Below are 20,670 nucleotides of genomic sequence, written 5' to 3' on the forward strand. Positions count from 1 at the left end.
GCTTAGGAGTCACCTCCAGTGTGTCTTTTTAGAGTCATGTTCTCCTTCAAATTAGAATACTATACTGACTGTTCAACTAAGTTGCCCTTCTGATTTTCCCTGTACAAGGCATCTAGCCACATCACACTCATAATTGCCTTATCAAAACAAATATAACATTAACCAGTTGTTTATAGCCAACTTGGTATTCTCTTTATAACTCAGAAGAATTGCCAGATTCATTTGAGGGGTTCAAAAAGCCTTACCAACCCCAGTGACATTTTTCATTCATTCACTAATTTTTGTGAGTGTGTATGATATTCCTACCTTCTGTATAATAGAAATGATGAAGCTTCTGAAAACTGAGAAAGACAGACGGTACTGACCATATTGACAATTATGCTACATGTGATGGACAGTATGCTACAGACAGTACAAACAATAGGATGAAATAACTATATAGCTATGTGGAAAATAAAGTTTTTGAAAATTAACCAATGAAGAACTTGTATTTGAGCAATGATCTACAGGGTAGAAATGCATTACCTTAAAGTCAACAGTTTCCCTCCTCTGGGACACATATTCTCATTCTCTCTCTCTCTCTTTCTCTCTCTCTCTCTCTCTCTCTCTCTCTCTCTCTCTCTCTCTCTCTCTCTCTCTCTCTCTCTCTGTAGGATATGCACAGGATAAGTAAATTGAAGATATCCTAAGATGAGAAAGAATTTGGAGGTGTGGGCAGATGGGCGGGAGAGGGGGAGAGATGATTCTGTCATAGCCTCAAGATGCAAACAGAAGCCAGATCACTTAAGGCTATGAGGCCATCATGAAGACTTTGGATTGATTTGCAAGTGCATAAGGAATCCATTAAAGCAGAGAAGTTACATGATTTGCTTTACATAGCTGTTTTCTGAAGGGAAGGTGATTGTGAGGAAGGAGAGACCATTTTTAACTTGATGGTTGGGCACTTTCACTTTAACAACTTGCCAGCCTCATTGGTTTTTCCAATTCCTTCTGCTGTCCTCAGTCACAGGTTTTCTTTGGCATCTTTCTGTCCTTAAGGAATCAGCTACTGAATCTTGTATTTGTTGCAAGAGTTTTTTGGTTATATGATTATAATCCAATACCATTATTTTTTGAAGCATTCTTTTCATTCTGGAGTTTTGGGTGAATTTTTTTAAAACTATCACTTTATTTGAATTGACTCACAACAGAATCTCTCTATTTTCTGTGTCTTTGTGAGCATCACTGCTCTGGGTCCATGACCCACATAAGCTGTAAAGTGATGGTTAGGATTATCCAGGACCAAGCTTTCTCTAGAAAAAAGGAGTGATCAAGGAGTAGTAAGAAGAGAAGTTGTATTTAATTTTATAGTATACTTAATTTCAAGTAACTGATTTATTTCCTTAAAATTAGAGCAAGTGGGAAAAGACATAGATGATCTTAGTGTGCTGATAGTACTACAGACTGATGCTATACAATCTTAGTTAAAAAGCAACTTCATATAACACTATGACAAATTCCAAGGTAATTATATAGATAGCATATGCAACCTCCACTCCTTGCTTACATTTGGGTATGGAGAAAAAGATGTTCAGAATCTCTATATGCCTCAGCAAATATGTGCATACTGAAAGAAAATACAAGGTATTCAGGAGTCATGAAGTGATGTGGCTTTAATTTTAGTTTTGTAATCCTCTAAAAGTTGGACATAAGAAATTAATTTGTATTGTATATAAAATTTTATAAACATTAAACTTTATAGACCGAGTAATTCCATGGAGATAAACAAACCACATAAAGCCACAGTGGATGAGTTCAATTTCATGGCATATAACAGTTCTACTGTAATATAGGATTTAAAAAATATTATAAAGATTATGAGTGAGGACTTTAATAAATTATTTTGAGTGATAATAAACATTAAATATTATGTATAGAGAGATGAATTTTTATCTGTATGGAAAAGGCATGCGATAGTGTGGTGCTGACAGCCATTCCTTAGAAAGACTAGAAGCAAACAAAGCCAAAAAAAGGACATAGAAAACAATTTCAATGTCTACCAAACAAGGCTTATTGTAGGATACAGAAATTTGAGTAGTTTAGGAACTGGTAGCAAATGAAATATATAGAGTGATGAAACATATTAACAAGTACTTTTGGGTTTTACATTTGAAGCACTTCGAGGCCTGTACTCTCCTTGGCAGAGAGGAAGAGAAAAGAGTAAGATAGATAGATAAGGCACAGGCAAATGAGCATTCACTACACAGTACAACTGGGTGTCGTAAGAAGCTGAAGGTCCACGACAGCACAGAGGGAAACATAAAAGCTAAGCCCTGTTTAGAGTAGTCTTTACAGATGCACAGCATAGAAACCACAGTTGTACAGTTAGTAGAAATACCTCAAACTTATTGACTGTAGTACTTATCACCAATACATCCTTTTTTCATTTTTCTAACAAAATTTAACTCTAGCAAAGTAATGCTTTGGATTACCATGAGACTCTACAGAAGGGGTATTTGGTTCTAATAGACTGACAGTAAGCTCTCCCAATTCCAACTTGCAAGTCTCTAATTTTCAGAGACTTGTCCATTGCACTATAGTGTCCAAATATCATGGGGGAAGACTCTAAATGCTGCAGTTAGAATCTGCAAAATAACCAAGTTAAATTCTACAAGTGCCAAGATACTGAAATGGTCAAAAGCTTCTGTTGACTATTCCTTTGTTTGGTGGCACTTGGGGAAGTGTTTAGGTTGCTTATATTGGGGTCTATGTAGTCACTCAATAACTCTCAATACTACAAAGAAGAGATATCCAAACTTATAACCCTCCACAGTCACTCCCACCCAAAAACAAAAGCCCCCGGGGAGCTTTGGGAAATATTACCTACAATAAAGTAGAGAGCAATGGATTGTTAAGTAGTGGGCAAAACATTGTTGGAAGTGAAATGGTAAGGTCATAAAATAGAGGGAGCAAAATGAGTTGGACTTTGGGGCTGGAAGGGTGCTGGGTTAATTGTTATTTTCCCAGAACTATTTTAGTTCTTTATTTTATTTTTATTTTTAAGGCATTTGTTCTCAACATGTGGGTGTAGACCTATTTGGGAGTCACATACCAAATGTCCTGCACAGTAGATATTTACATTATAATTCATAACAGTAGCAAAATTACAGTGGTGAAGTAACAACAGAATGATTTTGTTGAGGGTCACTACAACATGAAGACCTGTATGTTATCAAAGGGTTGCAGCATTAGGAAGGGTTGTAAAAGAACTGTTTTAGATTGACATATTGGAAATCACAGGAAACCTATTGAAACCTGGATGATGAATACAGAAATTTCCATTGAGAAATTTAGAAAAAGACCCACAATTAGATAGGGAAGCATGAAGCCCTTCTCTTTAAGATTCAAACATGTTTCTTTTTCTATTTTTTTCCTTTTCTATTGGATTTTTATTTACATTTCATCTTTAATTATTATTTTTATTGGATATTTTTATTTACATTTCAAAAGTTATCCCCTATCCCAGTTTGCCACTCATAAACCTCCTATCTCATCCGCATCCCCCTTCTTCTTTGAGGGTGTTCTCTGACCCATCCACCCACCCCTTCCCGTCTCCCTGCCCTGACATTCTCCTACACTCGGCGGTGGAGTCTTGGCAGGACCAAGGGCTTCTCCATCCATTGGTGCCCAACAAGGCCATCCTTTGCTACATATGCAGCTGAGCCTTAGGTCTGTCCCTTTGGATGGTGGTTTAGTCTCTAGGAGCTCTGGTTGGTTGGTATTGTTGTTTTTTTTTGGGGGGGGACGGGTTGCAAGCCCCTTTAGCTCCTTCAATCCTTTCTCTGACTCCTCCAATGAGAACCCCAGTTGGTTCAATGGTTGGCTGCGAGCATCTGCCTCTGTATTTGTCCTGCTCTGGCAGAGCCTCTCATGAGACAGCCATATCAGGCTACTGTCAGCATGCACTTCTTGGCATCAGCAATATTGTCTGGGTTTGGTGGCTATATGTGTATGGACTGGATCCGCAGGTGGGGTAGTCCCTGGATTGCCTTTCCTTCAGTCTCTGCTCCAAACTTTGTCTCAGTATTTCAAGCCCTCTAGAAGCCTGCTTGAGATGAAACCTGCTTGAGATCAAAATACATCTAAAAAAACAAAAACAAAAACAAAAACAAAAACTAATAAAACCTAAGGTTAAAAATAAGATTTAGAGATATTTTTGTTAAATGTTTTTTATGGAAATGCCATGGAGGATCATTGCAAAAGGCCAGGGATGGGGATTCGAGGTCGGTCTCATGTCCATCTGTCTTTTTGATACAGACGCTCAGTGGTTCTCACCTGCCTAGCCCTTTAAGACAGTTCCTCATGTTGTACTAACCCCCAACCATAAAATTATTTTCAATTTCTACTTCATAACTGTAATTATGCTACAGTTATGAATTGTAATGTAAATATCTGATATGTGACCCCTGTGAAAGGGTCATTTGACCCCCCAAACAGGTCACAACCCATGGAGATTGAGAACCACTGTCAATGATTTATCTACTGAGTCATCTTTCTAGCCCTAAAAGCTCATTTTTGTTAATATTATAATTGATTCATGGAGTCCAAATCATTGACATAAAGAATTTTAATATGCATTAAAATAACTAGGCTGAAGTGGCAAAGCAAATGTAACTAATTCTGTGGCAAAAAGACTGAGATATTCTAATTAATATATGTTTAATGAGGTACTGAAGACCAACTCATGTAGAGTTAATCCAAAATGTTGTAAAGATTGCCTTTCAATGCATTTATCACCATGGAAGGATGATGGTAATGAATTTACAGTAGAAATACAAGCAAAAGCAAACTACTCCTCATTTCCCTGTTAATGGCCATAAACTAATGCTATTTTAAAATGCTTTTTATGTCTGAATACATAAAACAGTATTTTTCAGAGGAACTGATTTTTTGACAAACACTTTGTACTTCAAGATAAAGTCAACAACCACAAGCCAATTATGCCTTATTCCACAAAATGTCTTTGACTCAAATTCTGAACTGACAGGTTGATTCTGCTCTCTGACAAATATTATAAAGAACATGTTAGAGGGAAACAAATATGCCAGATCCCCAGGTGATTTCTTCTCCCTATTAAGAATCTTAATACTTAGGTAACTAATGTTACTATAGGGAGGCATTAAAGTAGGCAAGGGTTACCACTACTGAAGTTTCTCTTAAGACCTAAAGATAAAGAGCTTTAAAGAGTATAATGACTTCAAAAGGAAACACAGGGACAATGAGTGGAGGAGAGACTGCCACACCTACGGATCCCTCCCATCTGCAGACACCAAACCCAGACACTATTGCTGATGCTAAGAAGTGCATGCTGACAGGAGCCCAGTATAGCTATCTCCTGTGAGACTTTGCCAGAGCTAGACCAATACTGATACGGATGTACACAGCCAAACATTGGACTGAGCATTGGGACCCCAATAGAGAAGTTAGGGCAAGGACTGTAGGAGCTGAAGGGGTTTGCAACCCCATAGGGAGAACAACAATATCAGTCAACCAGACCCCCAAAACTCCCAGGGACTAAACCACTAACCAAGAGTACACAAGAGTACACAGGAGTGGGGGTACCCATGGCTCCAGCTGGATATGTAGCAGAGGATGGCCTTATCTGGCATCACTGGAATGGGGAGCCTCTTAAAACTGTGGAGGCTTGATGACCCAGGGTAGTGGAATGGAAAGGCACTGAGGAAGGAGTAGGTGGGTGGGTGGGAGAGCCCCCTCATACAAGCAGGGGAGAGAGGAGGGGATAGGGGACTTGTGCAAGGGAAACTGGGAAGGGAGATAATATTTAAAATTTAAATAAATAAAATAATCAATTTTTAAAAGGAACAAAATGGCTTTCTTCTCCTTAATGTTTCATTTGTTAACAGTTTCTCATTGAGAAACAAAGAAATGCTTACTTTACATATAATTTTGAACGAATAGGAATAAAGTTATTTTTCATGACCAATAGAAAGTTAATATATTTAGTAGTATATGGACTTTTAATTTTAGAGCTAGAATGATCAAGGTCAGTACTGATCTGCATACTACTAACTTGACAAATATAACATTCCTTCTTGAATGTAGTGATGAGGCATCAAGATGAAAGTTAAAAAAAACAATGAAAGGAACTGAAAACAATAAAGGGAAATGATACTAATATTTTTGCTTTAAGGCATGACTTAAAATGCCCCGATAAAGTAAAAAATAAATAAAATAAAAATATTTTACAACCCACCTCTTTAATATTGGTGATCTCTTCTAGAGGCCATGAAACCTACTCATTGCTTCAAGAAATACATATTAATTGCAATTTTGAGATATGAAAATATAGCCATTTGTAAAGCAGAAGCCAGAAAAGAATAAGTTAGTACTCACTCCTAATGAACATAGGGCAGTATCGACATGAGCTGATTATTAGGAGATATTCTTAGGCTTGGCAGTTGTGAGCTAACATTTGTTCCTTACTACCTGGTGCTAATTGGTATGTAAGCACTGGCAGCTAAAATAGGAGTTGATGGGAAGAAAAATATGTGTACGTCTTTAACACTAGGGTATGAAAGCTCATAAAAGAATAATTCACAAACCCAAATACAAGGAGGGAGCAAGCAGGGGAGGAAAGTTATTTTTTGCTTCCCTTGAGCAAACATGTAATTTTCATGATTTCTTTTTAATGACTGCGGTCTGTGGCCAGTAGGCACTGATTTATGAAACGCTGTAAAAGATCAGGTGGAACTCTGTAGGACACCGTTTACAGCTGCATGGATTGAAACCTATCTAATTTGTCTAGTAAAAGTGTGAGCTCACGGTGCACATCACCCTGCCTATAAATTTCCCCTTCAGACCCTATGTCTGGAGCTGGGGCTGAAAAAAACCCTCCTGCTCGCAGCTGCTCAGAAAGCCAGATTCCCTTGGTGCGCATGAGGAGACATCACAAGCTCTTCACAGCGAGAGACAAATTCCTATCCATTGATAAACTCTCCAGATGTCCTCTCTGAGGAGGAAAGGAACCAATTTTTATTTGAAATCCCTAGAGAAATCCTGGAAGTGGAAAAATGATACTTTGCAGGACTGGTTATTCTGAGGTCACTGGTATCCAAATAGGGTTCCTTTTTTCGTTTTTCCTCCTCTTCTCCTCTTCCTCCTCTTCCTCCTCTTCCTCCTCTCCCTCTTCCTCCTCCTCCCCTCCTCCTCCTCCCCCCTCCTCCTCCCCCTCCTCCTCCTCCTCTTCCCCATCCTCCTCTCCTTCCTCCTCCTCCTCTCCTTTCTCTCCCTCCCCTCCTCCTCCTCCTCCTCCTCTCCTCCCCTGTCTTTTGTTCTTGGTTGTACTTTGATCCAAGTCATGAACAGAAAAACTCAGCTGGGGTCACTCTAATCCCTAATCCACATGTCCTGTCCTGTTTTGTTTCAATTTGTTTACACTCCTTTTCTCCGTCTTCTTCTTGAGTCTGTCCAAAGTGTTGAGTTTAAAAATACAAACCTTCCTCAGCTGAGAAGAAAATGTTTCCCATTTTGCTATTAGACACACTTCATAAATATCCTGAATAAATGACCTGGGGCTTGATTCTTCATACCCACAAACCATAAATAAAAAAGTATTACTATTCACGAAACAAAGAGTCGACACGGGTTCTGTGCAACAGCTACTGGAGACATAGAAACTGTCTGTGTGTGTGTGCTCATAACTGCAGGTACTTTCTATCCCTCACCTCCGCGGACACTTTTATATCTTGTTGCCTTGTAACTCAGCCTCACTTCATTTTTCTTATAAAGTTTTCTCATACTTGATTTAATGCTTTTCTGTGCAATTTATATGTAAGAAGGATGACTTGTCCAAAAAAAATCCACTGTTCTGCTATATTGCCTAAAGGCAAAATTAAAGATAGAATGAAATATATTATTACCATCTTTTCTTCAAATTAGTTTTCCATTGAAAGTTTTAATCAGATTATTTTAATATACCCATGTAAATAATAATAAAATTGTGAATCAATTTATAGGTTTCTCATGTGCTCTAAGACTCTAAGTAATAGATAGAGCCTAGGTCTGAGGTAGGCTCTGAAATTCTTTCTTGATATCTCTATCTCTGGAAGACAGAGATGGTTCAGCAGGTAAAGGAACTTAGTGCCAGGACTGGAGAACTGAACTGAATAACCATGACCCACATAAAGATGGATGGAGACAACTTATCCTACAGTGAGCTGTCCTCTGATGTGCACATGTGCATTGTGGCACAAGCATCTTCAACATATTGTTCACATACACACACACACACACACACACACACACACACAGAGAGAGAGAGAGAGAGAGAGAGAGAGAGAGAGAGACAGAGACAGAGACAGAGACAGAGAGACAGAGACAGAGACAGAGACAGAGATAGAGTCAGAGACAAAGAGGATGAATAAAAAATTTTAAAACCTTAACTTTATACTTTGCATATTTCTTATATGTTAAGGAATGCTTTTGTAGGTTTATATGTTAAGGAGTGGTAAATGAAACTTCCTAATTAAAAGTATATTTAAGATATAGAGTTATTCACATTTATGAATCTTCCTCAAAGTCATTTTCTTATTGACCACAGGAATATTTCTCACATGGCTTACATGATAACCAGTGAATCCTTTCATACATGAGACAGGGTGGAGCTCCAGAGCAACTGAATGTGTGAATGTTTTCAGTTATTTAATACAATTTCACTATAATCAATGATAGCTAAATTTACTTCAAAAATAAAGAATGGGGCAAGCATACTTATTGTTAATTTCTCTTGGAGTTCTTTGGATCCCCAAGTTGAGTGCCCATATTTCTAAATGTTGAATTTTAACACTTCAAATTATATAATTTAAACAGGTGTTTTTAAAAGTTTAAAACTTTCAAAAGTTTAAAACTGACAATGATGGATATTTCACATTACAACATGAAGCCAGGAGCATGCTCTACAGGGAACATCAACCTTAGGGCTGTTTAAAATACATTTAAAGGTCTTAGGAAATAAAGATTAAATCCAATGCAACCTCAAAAAACAAAAGAGATTTTTAACCATAACTTTGATGGAGTAAAAATTCAAAATGCATACTCAGAATTATAAAAATCACACTATGGCAGATACAGTTCTAATGTAAACAACATTTTGTCCAATGACGAGAACAGCGACAACATGAGTCAGAATACCACATCCATTTACAATGGTGGCTTGTCACCTCATAATGAGCTTTCTAACATTATTGACTATTCTAATAAGACTTCTAGTAACCGTCATTTTAAAAGGCACCATCGTATACATACTACTACTACCCAGGATTAAACTTATAGCCCCTCGACATGGTAATGAACAATATCATGCCAATTCAACTGTTTCACAAAACTTGAAATTATTGAACAATTTGATTTTCAAGTTTTAAAAATGTAACCAAGATCCATAAAATGTCAACCCATGTCAGATTAATAGCAAACCTTTACAATTCTAATGCAGTACTGCTCCGATACACCTATGTACATATCTGTCAGCTATGGAAGACCTATATTACTTCCATCACCTATATCCCATTTTACAGATGAGGAAAACAAAACCCTCCAGACCACATAGGTAATTTATGTTATACACTGGATTCCTCCCTCACCCTTCACAACATGTGTAGATCAGACGTCATGCAACACCCTATGATCACAAATACATTAAGACAAACAAAGACAAAAACAAATTTGATTTAAACAATTCTTTATTGAAAGAATTGCATATCAGGGAAGACCATTAATTCCACTATGCGCTCTATTTAAATCTCTGCTCTGTCTCTTTTGCTTCAGGGAAAAAAGATTGTGACTTAATTTCTGTTAGTGTTGGATTCAGTGTCTATTATAAAGCATACACTATCTGTGCCTAACTGATGTTGTAAAGGTTAAGTCTACAACTTAATGTGTAATGTGCTTAGCATAGGGCCTGGAACAATATAATTGTTTGTAAGTTTGAAATTTCATCCACAAATAAGGCCTTTGTAACCTCTTTGTTTTTAAGTTCCCTCGTTGAAAAAAAAATAAAAGTGTCAAATAAAACATTCTTGTGAGTCAAAGGACAATTAAAGAAAGGGGTCACTAAGAGCTGAAGGGAAAAGGAAGAAAAACCAAACAAACAAAAGCACCCCAACCCTAAGACAGTTTATTCATATCTCACTTCTTTGATGCTTTGGGAATTGAAATAGAGTTTTTCCATTTCGTTCATTTAATCTTTGGACCTTTGCTTTAACAAATCTGGCTTGCATTCCTATTCGTATCAATAGACCCCATAAACCAACCATAAATGTTTTTTAATTAATGCTGATGAATGCTGGCAATATAAGTCATAGTCTACCTCTATGTCTGGGTGTCTCTGAACATATGCATATATACATACATATAAATGTGTGTGTAATAGTTCTTTGGTGTTTTTCAATAAGAATAATTTCATACATTATTATCCATCTGCTAATTTCCATACTTTTTTAACTTTTACTTTTTAAATGATGTTGGTAATATTATAAAAATTTGTGCTGACTTTATATTTGGCTGTAAGTGTGCCTTACATTTCAAATCATTCTTTACCCAGCAAAGCTATGCAATTTCTACAAACAAACATTCATTTGGAAAGGATTTAATGTAGAAACAGAGTTCATGACTAAGTATTTACTGTGTCTTGCCTACTATAACTGTATCTAAAGCATACCACTTTGTTAATGAGTTAAAATGTTTAATTGAAAAAGATACATTTTGATGACAACCTTTTGATGATGTCAGGGAAGAGCAGAAAAAGAGATCACTTAAACAAGATGATTACCATCTCCTTCCAAGGAGTCAGCTTGAACAGATGAAGACTTCATGCCAGATCAATTCGTCAAATAAACAGGAACACCACATGCAGTCTGGAAGTTCCCGCTAATGGTGGTGTCAAATTTTGACACTTAGCTTCTCCAGTCACTCCTAATTTCTACGTTTTGGCTGTTTTCTTTTCTTGCAGGCCATCAAACCTTCTTCTGGACCAAAGCAATGTCGATATTGCTACTTTCCACACAACAGGTGATTGGCTTAACGGTATGCGGACAGCACACTGTAAGGAAATCTTCACGGGTGTGGAGTACAGCTCCTGTGACACCATCGCCAAGATCTCCACAGAGTAAGAGGCATTCTGGGGAGAAAACAGAGGGCTGTGAACATTCTATTGAGCACATTTGTCTTTCATTAATGGGTTGCAGATACCTGGTTATACCTGTTTAAGATTTGTGAGTTATAGTATCCACTTTAATTCTCACGGTAAGGTTCACTGCAACAGCAGAGTGGAGCCTTTGGATCACACACACGCTGACATTTACTGAGGTATCTTCCTTCTTGTGAAAGGAAGTTAGTGCAGGATAGGGACTTCCTACATAGAAGGATATTCTGGCTAGATGCATAGATACAAACCCCGAATAGAAAACATTTATAAGTATAGTGTGTATTCTTATGTAATGACTTCTATGATTCTTGTTTTTACAAAAGTTTGCTTCTGACAATCTCGGAAATTGAGCAGTGGATGGTCTACTAGAAAGAGAAAAATATCAAAATCCAAAAGTAGTTTCCCAACTGCTGAATATCAATCATCTATCTATCTATCTATCTATCTATCTATCTATCTATCTATCTATCTATCATCATATATTATTAAAGTGTTTCCTCCCTGAATAAAAGTATGCAGAAAAATGAAGTCACCAATAAGTTTTAAACAATACTTTTTTCTTTTCTTTAAAAGGCTCATAGTTGGGGGAGCTAGAATATGCATTGTGTTGTTAGCCTTAACCAAATACACCATACCATGGGATCTTGTTATTTGAGAAACACTTTGATTATAGGAAAGGTGTTTCACTGAGAGTCAAGTGAGAACTAGATATATAATTCAGTTGGTAGAGTGCATTTAGTGTCCAGAATCACTTAAAATGGGTGTGGAGGTACATACATTTAGTACTAGCACTTAGAAAGGAGACAGGGATCAGAAGTTCAAGATCACCCTTATCTACATAGTGTGAGACAAGTGTGGCCTACATGAAACCCCGTCTCTAAAAATGAAAAAAAAAATTAAGAAACAGATCATAAGAAATATGATCCCAGTTAAAATAACTTTTTTCTTACCCTCAAGGTATGGTGATTGGAAACTGGAAAGCGAAGAACAAGTGGTCATGTTCTACTTTTTTCTGTAAAGATAAATAATAAAAGAAGTTCAATTGAGTATTCACTTGGTGCTCTGTTCTTTTCTCATGTTCTAAGCAATATAAATATATATTTCTGTCTCTGTCTCTGTCTCTGTCTCTCTCTCTGTCTCTCTCTTTCTCTCTCTCTCTCTCTCTCTCTCTCTCTCACACACACACACACACACACACACACACACACACACACACACACACACACACACACACACACATACAAGCTCTTCGACTCTGCTATTCTGTCCCACAAATGAGCATGGAACAACTCTCTTAACTGGTAGAGACTCAGGAAATGATTTATTTCTATTTGGACATTAGAACCTCAGTAGTCACATGCTTGCCCTTACTTATTAATCCTGTTCAAAGGAAGTACAGCAAGAGAGCATTCACTTGATTCTAGAGGATTTCATCCAAATGTAAGATTTGAGACCATCTTAAAGAAGGATATTTATTTTGGACAGATATACCCAAGCTGACCAAATTACTCTATCAGTCCATCTCTCTTTGATCTTCCCTATGTTGAATATAAATGTTTGTCATTTCAAGTTGATTTAAGTTGTACTCTCTAATGGAGATACTTAAAAGTCACTGCATTTATAAAGGCTTTGAATGTTACCCTGACAGTCATTTCAACAATTTCATTGTGGACAGCTGCATGTTCCATCTCCAAAAGAGGTGTACATAGTGTAATTAATGCATGTATAAGTACACCACAAATAATTTGTATAATTTGTGTTATAGTGTTGTGACTAGAAACATTTAAGATCACAAAGGGACCTGTGAATGTCTTTATTGCTATTGGGGAGGATAACTTGTTCTCAGAAAGTAAACTTTCTTTAGTCCATCTAAAACATACAGACAGTCCTGTTTAAAGTGGAAGGCTGTGTTTACTGAATGGATTTCTTATCCAATCAACAAACAGTACACTGAGTTTCTGTGCTGCTAGTTTTGATCAGATTCAGTTACAGGATATAGTTGAGCACTCTTTTTTTTTCTTTGAACATTTTTATACATTCCTATTTTAGTATCATAAACATTTAGTGTTATGATACACAAGACACCTGCTTTAGAGCATAGAAACATGGCAAAGAATAACCACAATGGTGAATGTTTCCACTGAATTGTCAGATTTTTTAAAGGTAAAATTATGCAAATGTTTATTTAATCAAAATGCATAACATACTAAATTGAAATATAAGAGACAGAACATTCTTTTTACACCTCTAATAAGATTAACTGCTACTTTGTAATATAAATACAGTCAGCCTTTAGAAGCCATGAAGGGATTAAGAAAGCTATTTGTTCGAAATAGTTAAGCCAAAATTATCTTCTAATTAAAAAATAGTGATTATTTGTACCAGCATCACAGTAGTGAACAATAAACTCTTTGGCTGGTAGAACATTTTCTTTGACTACATCTTACATTTGTATAACCAGTAAATATATATTCAGAAAGCAACCACACCTTTTCTGAGAGTCTCCACTTCTTCTAGTTTGTTCCTCATATTCTGAGAGTATCTTAACACCTGCTCTACTGTTGTAAAGAGACTCCATGACCTAAACAAATTATAAAAGAAAAGCCTACTTACAACTTCAAAGGGTTAATCCATGACTATGAAGGCAGACATCATAATAGTAGGTACACATCATGCTGGAGCAGTAGCTGACCATACAACTGATCCACAAATTGGAGGCGAGAGAGAGCAAGCTAACTAGACATGACCTGAGCTTTTAAAAACACCAAAGCTTACCCAACTAACACACCTCCTCAACAAAGCCATACTTCTTAATCCTTCTGAAACTTTCCCACAAAGTGGGACCCAAGGATTCACATGCTTGAACCTAAGAGAGCCATTCTCATTCAACTTCTACAGATAATGTCAGCTGTTGCTGTCCTCTACTCCCTTAGATTTCTTTCCTGCCCCCTCTCTTTTAGTCCTTGGTTTAGGAGTAATGTAGGACCAGTGTTTATTTCCTTAATAATCTTTCTGAGTCACCATATTCCATACCTTATGCATGCCTCTGGTTTGTATTATTACAGAACTGAACATCTTTTAAAAAGGAAAAGAGAAAGAGGAAAAAAGAAGGAAGGAAGGAAGGAAGGAAGGAAGGAAGGAAGGAAGGAAGGAAGGAAGGAAGGAAGGAATTCCTTACTTGACTGGGGAGTTGGCTTTGTCCATTACATGATGTAACACAAGCACAAAGCCAAAACCTGAGTTCCTGTCTCAACATTCACATAAGAGAAGGGTCAAAAGGCATACACACACACACACACACACACACACACACACACACACACACACACACACACACACACACACACACACACACACACACTGACTTTAATTTACTGAGACCATGATAAAAGCAATCAGAAAACATTTTCTGCTGAAATGTCAGACCCTTCACCGGATATTTTAAATTTCCTTGTGCCCTTATATTCTTGTTTTGAACTTGATGCTTCAACTCCTATTTGTCTTCTGCCATCAAGGCTCAATTCAGAAATAACCCACTTGACCACATAACCCTCTTCTCCTAGAATTGACAGATACCTGGATAGGATACAGAATTTCTTTCTGTTTTCCTGTTCAGTAGATCAAGCCCTAAGAAAAGGTCAGGAGAGTTTCCTGCTCAAATAAATTTTAATTAATTTCATAAAATTTAAGGATTTCAATCAAAATGAAGCTTCTAAAGTCCCAAAATTTTCACATGAAGCCAAGAACATACTTTTATCAAACATTCTTAAAATATTATTTTACAGTGTAGGCTAGATTTGGAGAGGTCCTAGTGAGAAAAAAGACAGAATAGGGATGATAAGAGTGACAGAAACTGTGGACAGAAGGGGTTTAGATTTGTGCATTGGATGCCAAACAGTATAATTGTTACAGGTCAGTATCCTGCGTCTTCCAATGCCATTCCTATGTGTTTCAGCTGCAGATGATATACCAGCCTCTGGTCCTGATTGAGAGCAACTCCTTAGTCTTGAATGATTCTGTTTCTCTTTTAGACTAGATAGGATAATCAAAATGGTCTGAGGATACCAGTTATGCTATTGAGACTGAGCAGTTAGTAGTCAGAGTCTGGACATGGCAGGGTGGTTCAGAGAAGGAAAAGATGATCCATGGAAAAGGGGAAAACTGAAAGAGATGATTTATTTATGTTGTGCAAAATCAAATGTAATCCCAAGTATTGAAACTAAACTTAGTTCTAGATCTATATCACTTTCCTGACATAGGAGTCTAAGCCATTATTATATAGATTTCTCTAGGAATATGTTTGAGGACAGTATCTGAACAGATGTAACAAGGCATGTCCCAAGTTATTTTCCAGACTTCTTGAGACTCCTTCTCCTGTTCCTCTTACTCCTGATCTTTCTCTTCCTCTTTTTCCTCCTCTTCCTCTTCCTCCTCTCCTTCCTCCTGCTTCTTCTTCAATACAAGGTTTCTATATGGAACCCTGACTGTCCTGGAACCCACTAGGCACACCAGGCTTGCTTGAAGTCATTAAGTTCCACCTGCCTCTTCCTCCTAAGTGCCAGGACTGTATGTTTCTTTCTGTAGAGCCTCTACTATGGAGCACCCACTGCTGAGGGTGCTGTCTGTTCACAGGGATCAAAATAAACGGGAATCCCTGTGCATATCAAATTTACCTGGTTCAGAGACAAGGCAGAGAATGGAGAAAATAAACCAAAAAGGAAAGCAGGCATAATTGAGAATAATAAAAAATAAGGTCAGAAATAAAAGAAAAGCAGAAAGTTCTCAATAGAAGGGAAAGTTTGAGTGTGGACTGGAACCATACACATATTAGCACATTATTTAAAAAAAAAGCAATTCATGAACTACAAGTCTTTATATTTATTTAAAATGGAGCCATTTTCTTGAAGTATTTATTTTCATGACTGATTTCTAAGTTTAAACTACTGTACAGTTAATAAAGATGTACCTTCTTCCATTTATGAATGACTGCACAAAAACAAGTGTTAAGACAACAGTAACCAGTGCTGTGAGTCATGAATTTGGGGAGAACAAAGGATGGTCAAGATGTGGTGCTCTTGAATTGGTATTGACTGAAACATTCAAATAATAAAGAAAGAGCTCTAGTTTTATCATAGAAGTCAGCAGTGTTTTTGCTTCAACACTTGCCTTCTCATAGCAAATAGTATACAGTAGACCAATATGGTCACACATGGTGTCAGCATAGTCACACTTAATATAGGATCTCTATGGCCCCAGAGAGGGTGTCCCAAAAGAAACTAAGAAAAAGACTTCTACGTTATAACATATGAGTGCAAGAAAACAATTTATTATTACCTCAGACTTTTAACTACCTGCAGTCAAAATAACCCCTGAGTTAGATCTGATTCAAGGGAATGCCAAAATTTTTCAAAAGAATGTGTTATTATCTGTAATCAGTTAGACTGTTAAAAAAAAGCTTAGCTGGTCTACTACCATATATTTCCACACAGGGGTCAACTTCATTAATAAAGTGTATCCTCTCTAATTTTGGAGGAAAGAATGAGAAATCAAGGCATTGGTAAACTTGCTCAGGAATCTCTGTTAAAGAGTCGTGGGTCTTGTAGCTTCTGGTACATCATTGAATTTTGAATGGCAGTATAACTCAATCTCTGATTCCCTTTGTATATTTTCTTCTTTCCTATCTCACTCAGTATGTCTTTCTGTTTCACACACAGTATTTACCATCCATCATTGCCTTGTACTCTGCTTCTCTATTTCTTTAATAATTGCCCCAATCATACCTCCCCAAAGACCTAACTTTAAATAAAAATGTAATGTTAAGTTGTGGGTTGACTAAAACTGTGTAAAGCATATTTATCCCACGACAGCATCTATTTTCTTACATAATATAGGAATCGAAAGCCCCAAATATAACAACACATCACTGTCAGAAAATTAAAAGTCAGATCTCGAGTATGGGATATATAATTATATATTTGAGTTTATTTGAAAATTAAAAGTTTCTTCTTCCTACACTACTCAGAACACCATGATTCTTACCAGTTATTTTCTCTTGTGTTTTACAGTGACATGAAAAAGGTTGGTGTTACTGTGGTTGGGCCACAGAAGAAGATCATCAGTACCATTAAAGCTCTAGAAACACAATCTAAGAATGGTCCAGTTCCAGTGTAAAGTGCTGGGAGGATGTGAGGAATGGGAAGATGCAGCGTCATCCAGCAAACAGATAGAAATGGTGGAGATGCTGTTGAAAGCTCCAAGTCTAACAAGACACTCAGTTATAAGTCCAAATGCCTTAAAAATGGAATTGAAAATCTCTTTATTTTCCCTTATCATTTTACGTGTGGGTGGGTGGGTGCGTTTTGTTTTGTAACTGCTTTTTAAATGTTAATTGATGGGGTTAATTAAAATTCTTCAGTAAAAAATGGAAGAACTAGAGTAGAGACGTTGATCATTAACTGCCATGGAAGTAAATGAAGTAAACTAGCAAAACGGACCTGAAGGCTTTGTTGTGAATGGCCACAGAGGAAAAGACTTGTGATATTTTTATACACAGAAGAAAATCTGTAACAGGTATTTTGTTTCTTTAAAAGCAAGCAAGATAGAGACATTTATACCTCAAACTATCTGGCCATATTTACTATCTTATCACTTTAGTATTCTCTTTATCTATTTGAAGCATATAGAGATGAAGTTTGTAGTTGTTTTAAATACTATACATTTTTAATTGTTACCTTCCTTAAGTATACCATGTAAAAACATGTCTTAGTTTGGGGGGAAGTGCATATTTATTTTTCTTTTACATTTTTTATTGTTCTATATTTATGCCTCGATGATTTAATTTGGGTTTTGTTACAGCCAAGTGCCAAATACTATTGCAAATTGTCAGCAGTAAGAAACATGTTTAGCAAGACCCAGAGAATATGTTCTTTTATAGAACTGGTAAACAATCCTCTTACATGCACCAACAAAATGAAATGCTTTCCCTGTTCATACAGTCACCAACTCACTCACAGTCTGAATTATCCCATTCGTTTCTGTCTCTTCATTTATCAGTAACTGTATGCTCCTAATTTAGTGTAATATACTGGCTTGTATGCAATAGATTTTTACCCAGATGTCATACCTTCCTTACTCTGGTGCTTAGAGGACATCAACTCCTTTCATTCATGAAAGAAGCTTGTTAGAACTTCTTAGATTTGCAAACTGGAAAGATCAAAATGAAGTTAAATGGTTACAGTAATTGACAGCAGCCTATAGATAAGTGCATGAGCCAAAAAAGAAAGAAAGAAAGGAAAAGTGCTTGTTTTGAATAGTCTTTTAATATCATTGCTTAAACGTGTAGAGAATGTTGATAGCTAAGCTACTCATCTGCATCACTGGGGTGTAGGTCAATTAATTACACACCTTCATTATCAATGTCAGGCATAACTATCTTTGAGTCTTCCACTTCAATGTACCTATTGTGATTTAGGTACTTTGAACTTCTAATCATATTATTAAATATTATATTTGAAAATAGCAACTCATCTAGCCAATAAATCCACACCTGCAGACAATGGAGAAATGAGATGTCTCATTATGGGAATGTAGACTTGCTGTTTCTTTCCTAAAGGCCAATTATGAGCATGTTCATTAATATTAAGAAGGATGTCCCTAATGGGCATTCGTATGACCATACATGCTGAAGATGTATGTGGATTTTCTTACTGATAGTACCATACCATAGGATCAAGGGATGCACAGAATAAGATGGTTCAAACAATGCTGTATGAAATGTGTCTATATACAATATAGAATACTAAAGAAATCCAGCTTCCAATTATAGAGAACATTTTTCAAATGATAATCTGTTGTAGGTTTAGTATACTAGAGCTTATGTGAATTCTTTCAGATGTGAAATTGTTTCCCAAATTTTGGCAATGCTCCTTATAACCCAATCATGCTACTAGAACTTGTATTCAACTTATAAGAGCATGAAAATTTTGGAAATGAGCCAATGAAACTAAACTTAAATTTTGCTTATATCTCCTGAAAGCAGGTAGAAAAGACTCTAGTCAAGTAATTTACAATTTGGAATATTTGGTTAAAATTCAAATCTTATATCTGTAACAATTTACCTTTAACAGTGTTCACTCTCTTAGGCAATATTCCGAACAACCTCAACAATAACAAATTTCAAAATAAGTAGATATTGAAAATGGTTAAATCTGTTGCATTTGTTTTGGCTTGAGTTTGTTGTTGTTGTTGTTTGAATGTATATGTGGTTTAAACAGCACATTGTTCTTCATTTGTCAGGATTTCTTCTATGTTGCCATTTATGAATTTCCTTTGCATAACCCCTTCCCTGTACATATGTAAACATAACAGTGTACGATTCTGAACTGGGGAGTAGAGGTACTAGAATGCTTATGGCCATCTCTTTGTATAGGAACTACATTGCTGTCCCATGTCAATGAGGCTACCGCTCCCTTGCCATGTTATGTACCATATTACCTGACTTGTATCTTAAATTTGATTTATAGATATTATTTATTTCTCGCAACAAACCCAGTCAAGGCTGTACTAAGTATCCATCAAGCCATGTATAAATATGATACAATTGGCAGTATGTGTTTACTTTACACTTGCATTTTTAAAAACATGGTTCATTTAGTTTATGTTGCACAATGTAGATGGCCTCTTACTAATGTAAAATGATTTCTAGTGGGAACACTTATATTTTTATAATAAACATAATGAAAATATTTTTACAGATCGGAATATGGAAGTGGTGTTTGATGTTTTATTTCTACGTGAAACATATGCAAATTTATACAGGGAATTCAGGAGCATTATCTATGTTGTTAAGAATGTGCTTTGGGTTTCATTGTCCTCCTCATTATGTAAGAAAACCCATTTAATATTCCAATCTTATTACCAGTAAGTTGGGGAACTTCATCAGTAATTCAAATCTTCATAGAGAGTAAATATAATATTACTTCTCTTTATTTTGTATCTAATTCATACATGCACACACACACACACACACACACACACACTCACACATGCACACTTAAAGAGAAGTGTGAAATTTGTATGCCCACCTCATTCAACAGATTTGACAGAGGTGGAACCAAAATTCAAGTCATATGATCAGCTATAAGTCTCTCATTGTGTCTTCTTCCCTCCAACACACATTTCTACCCAGCTCTATGTTTGTACAAGTGGGAAATACTACTCTAGCTAGTTTTAATACAAGGCAATAGTATGACTCCCTTGAAATTATCATTGCTCCCTAATTATCTGAACAGAGATCCTAAAGCTTTGCCTTAGACCACAATGGGTAGAAGAATATATTACTCAAATTGGAAAATATTCAGACCTGCATTTCTCCTGGACATTAATGATGGAGTGATGAAGAAACTACTCTCTAGAGAAGTTAGACATTTCTGAATTGTTCCTGTCCAAAGTGTATGGCTGCCATGAAAGAA

At 36.5% G+C, this 20,670-nt stretch overlaps 1 protein-coding gene across 2 annotated transcripts in view; it reads left to right on the forward strand.

The window, feature by feature from the left end:
- The window catches only part of Epha3 (EPH receptor A3), a 325,888-nt gene extending 305,928 nt beyond the window's left edge, over positions 1-19,960 (forward strand). For both annotated transcript variants that reach the window (XM_032900528.1, XM_032900527.1), the window contains exons 16-17: positions 11,006-11,161; positions 17,266-19,960. In XM_032900528.1, coding sequence (XP_032756419.1) covers positions 11,006-11,161; positions 17,266-17,371 — 262 coding nt within the window. In that variant the 3' untranslated portion in view covers positions 17,372-19,960. The remainder of the gene's footprint in view (positions 1-11,005; positions 11,162-17,265) is intronic.
- Positions 19,961-20,670: the final 710 nt, after the last annotated feature.

The sequence above is a fragment of the Rattus rattus genome, chromosome 4 (assembly GCF_011064425.1).
Source record: "Rattus rattus isolate New Zealand chromosome 4, Rrattus_CSIRO_v1, whole genome shotgun sequence".
NCBI classification, from domain to species: domain Eukaryota; kingdom Metazoa; phylum Chordata; class Mammalia; order Rodentia; family Muridae; genus Rattus; species Rattus rattus.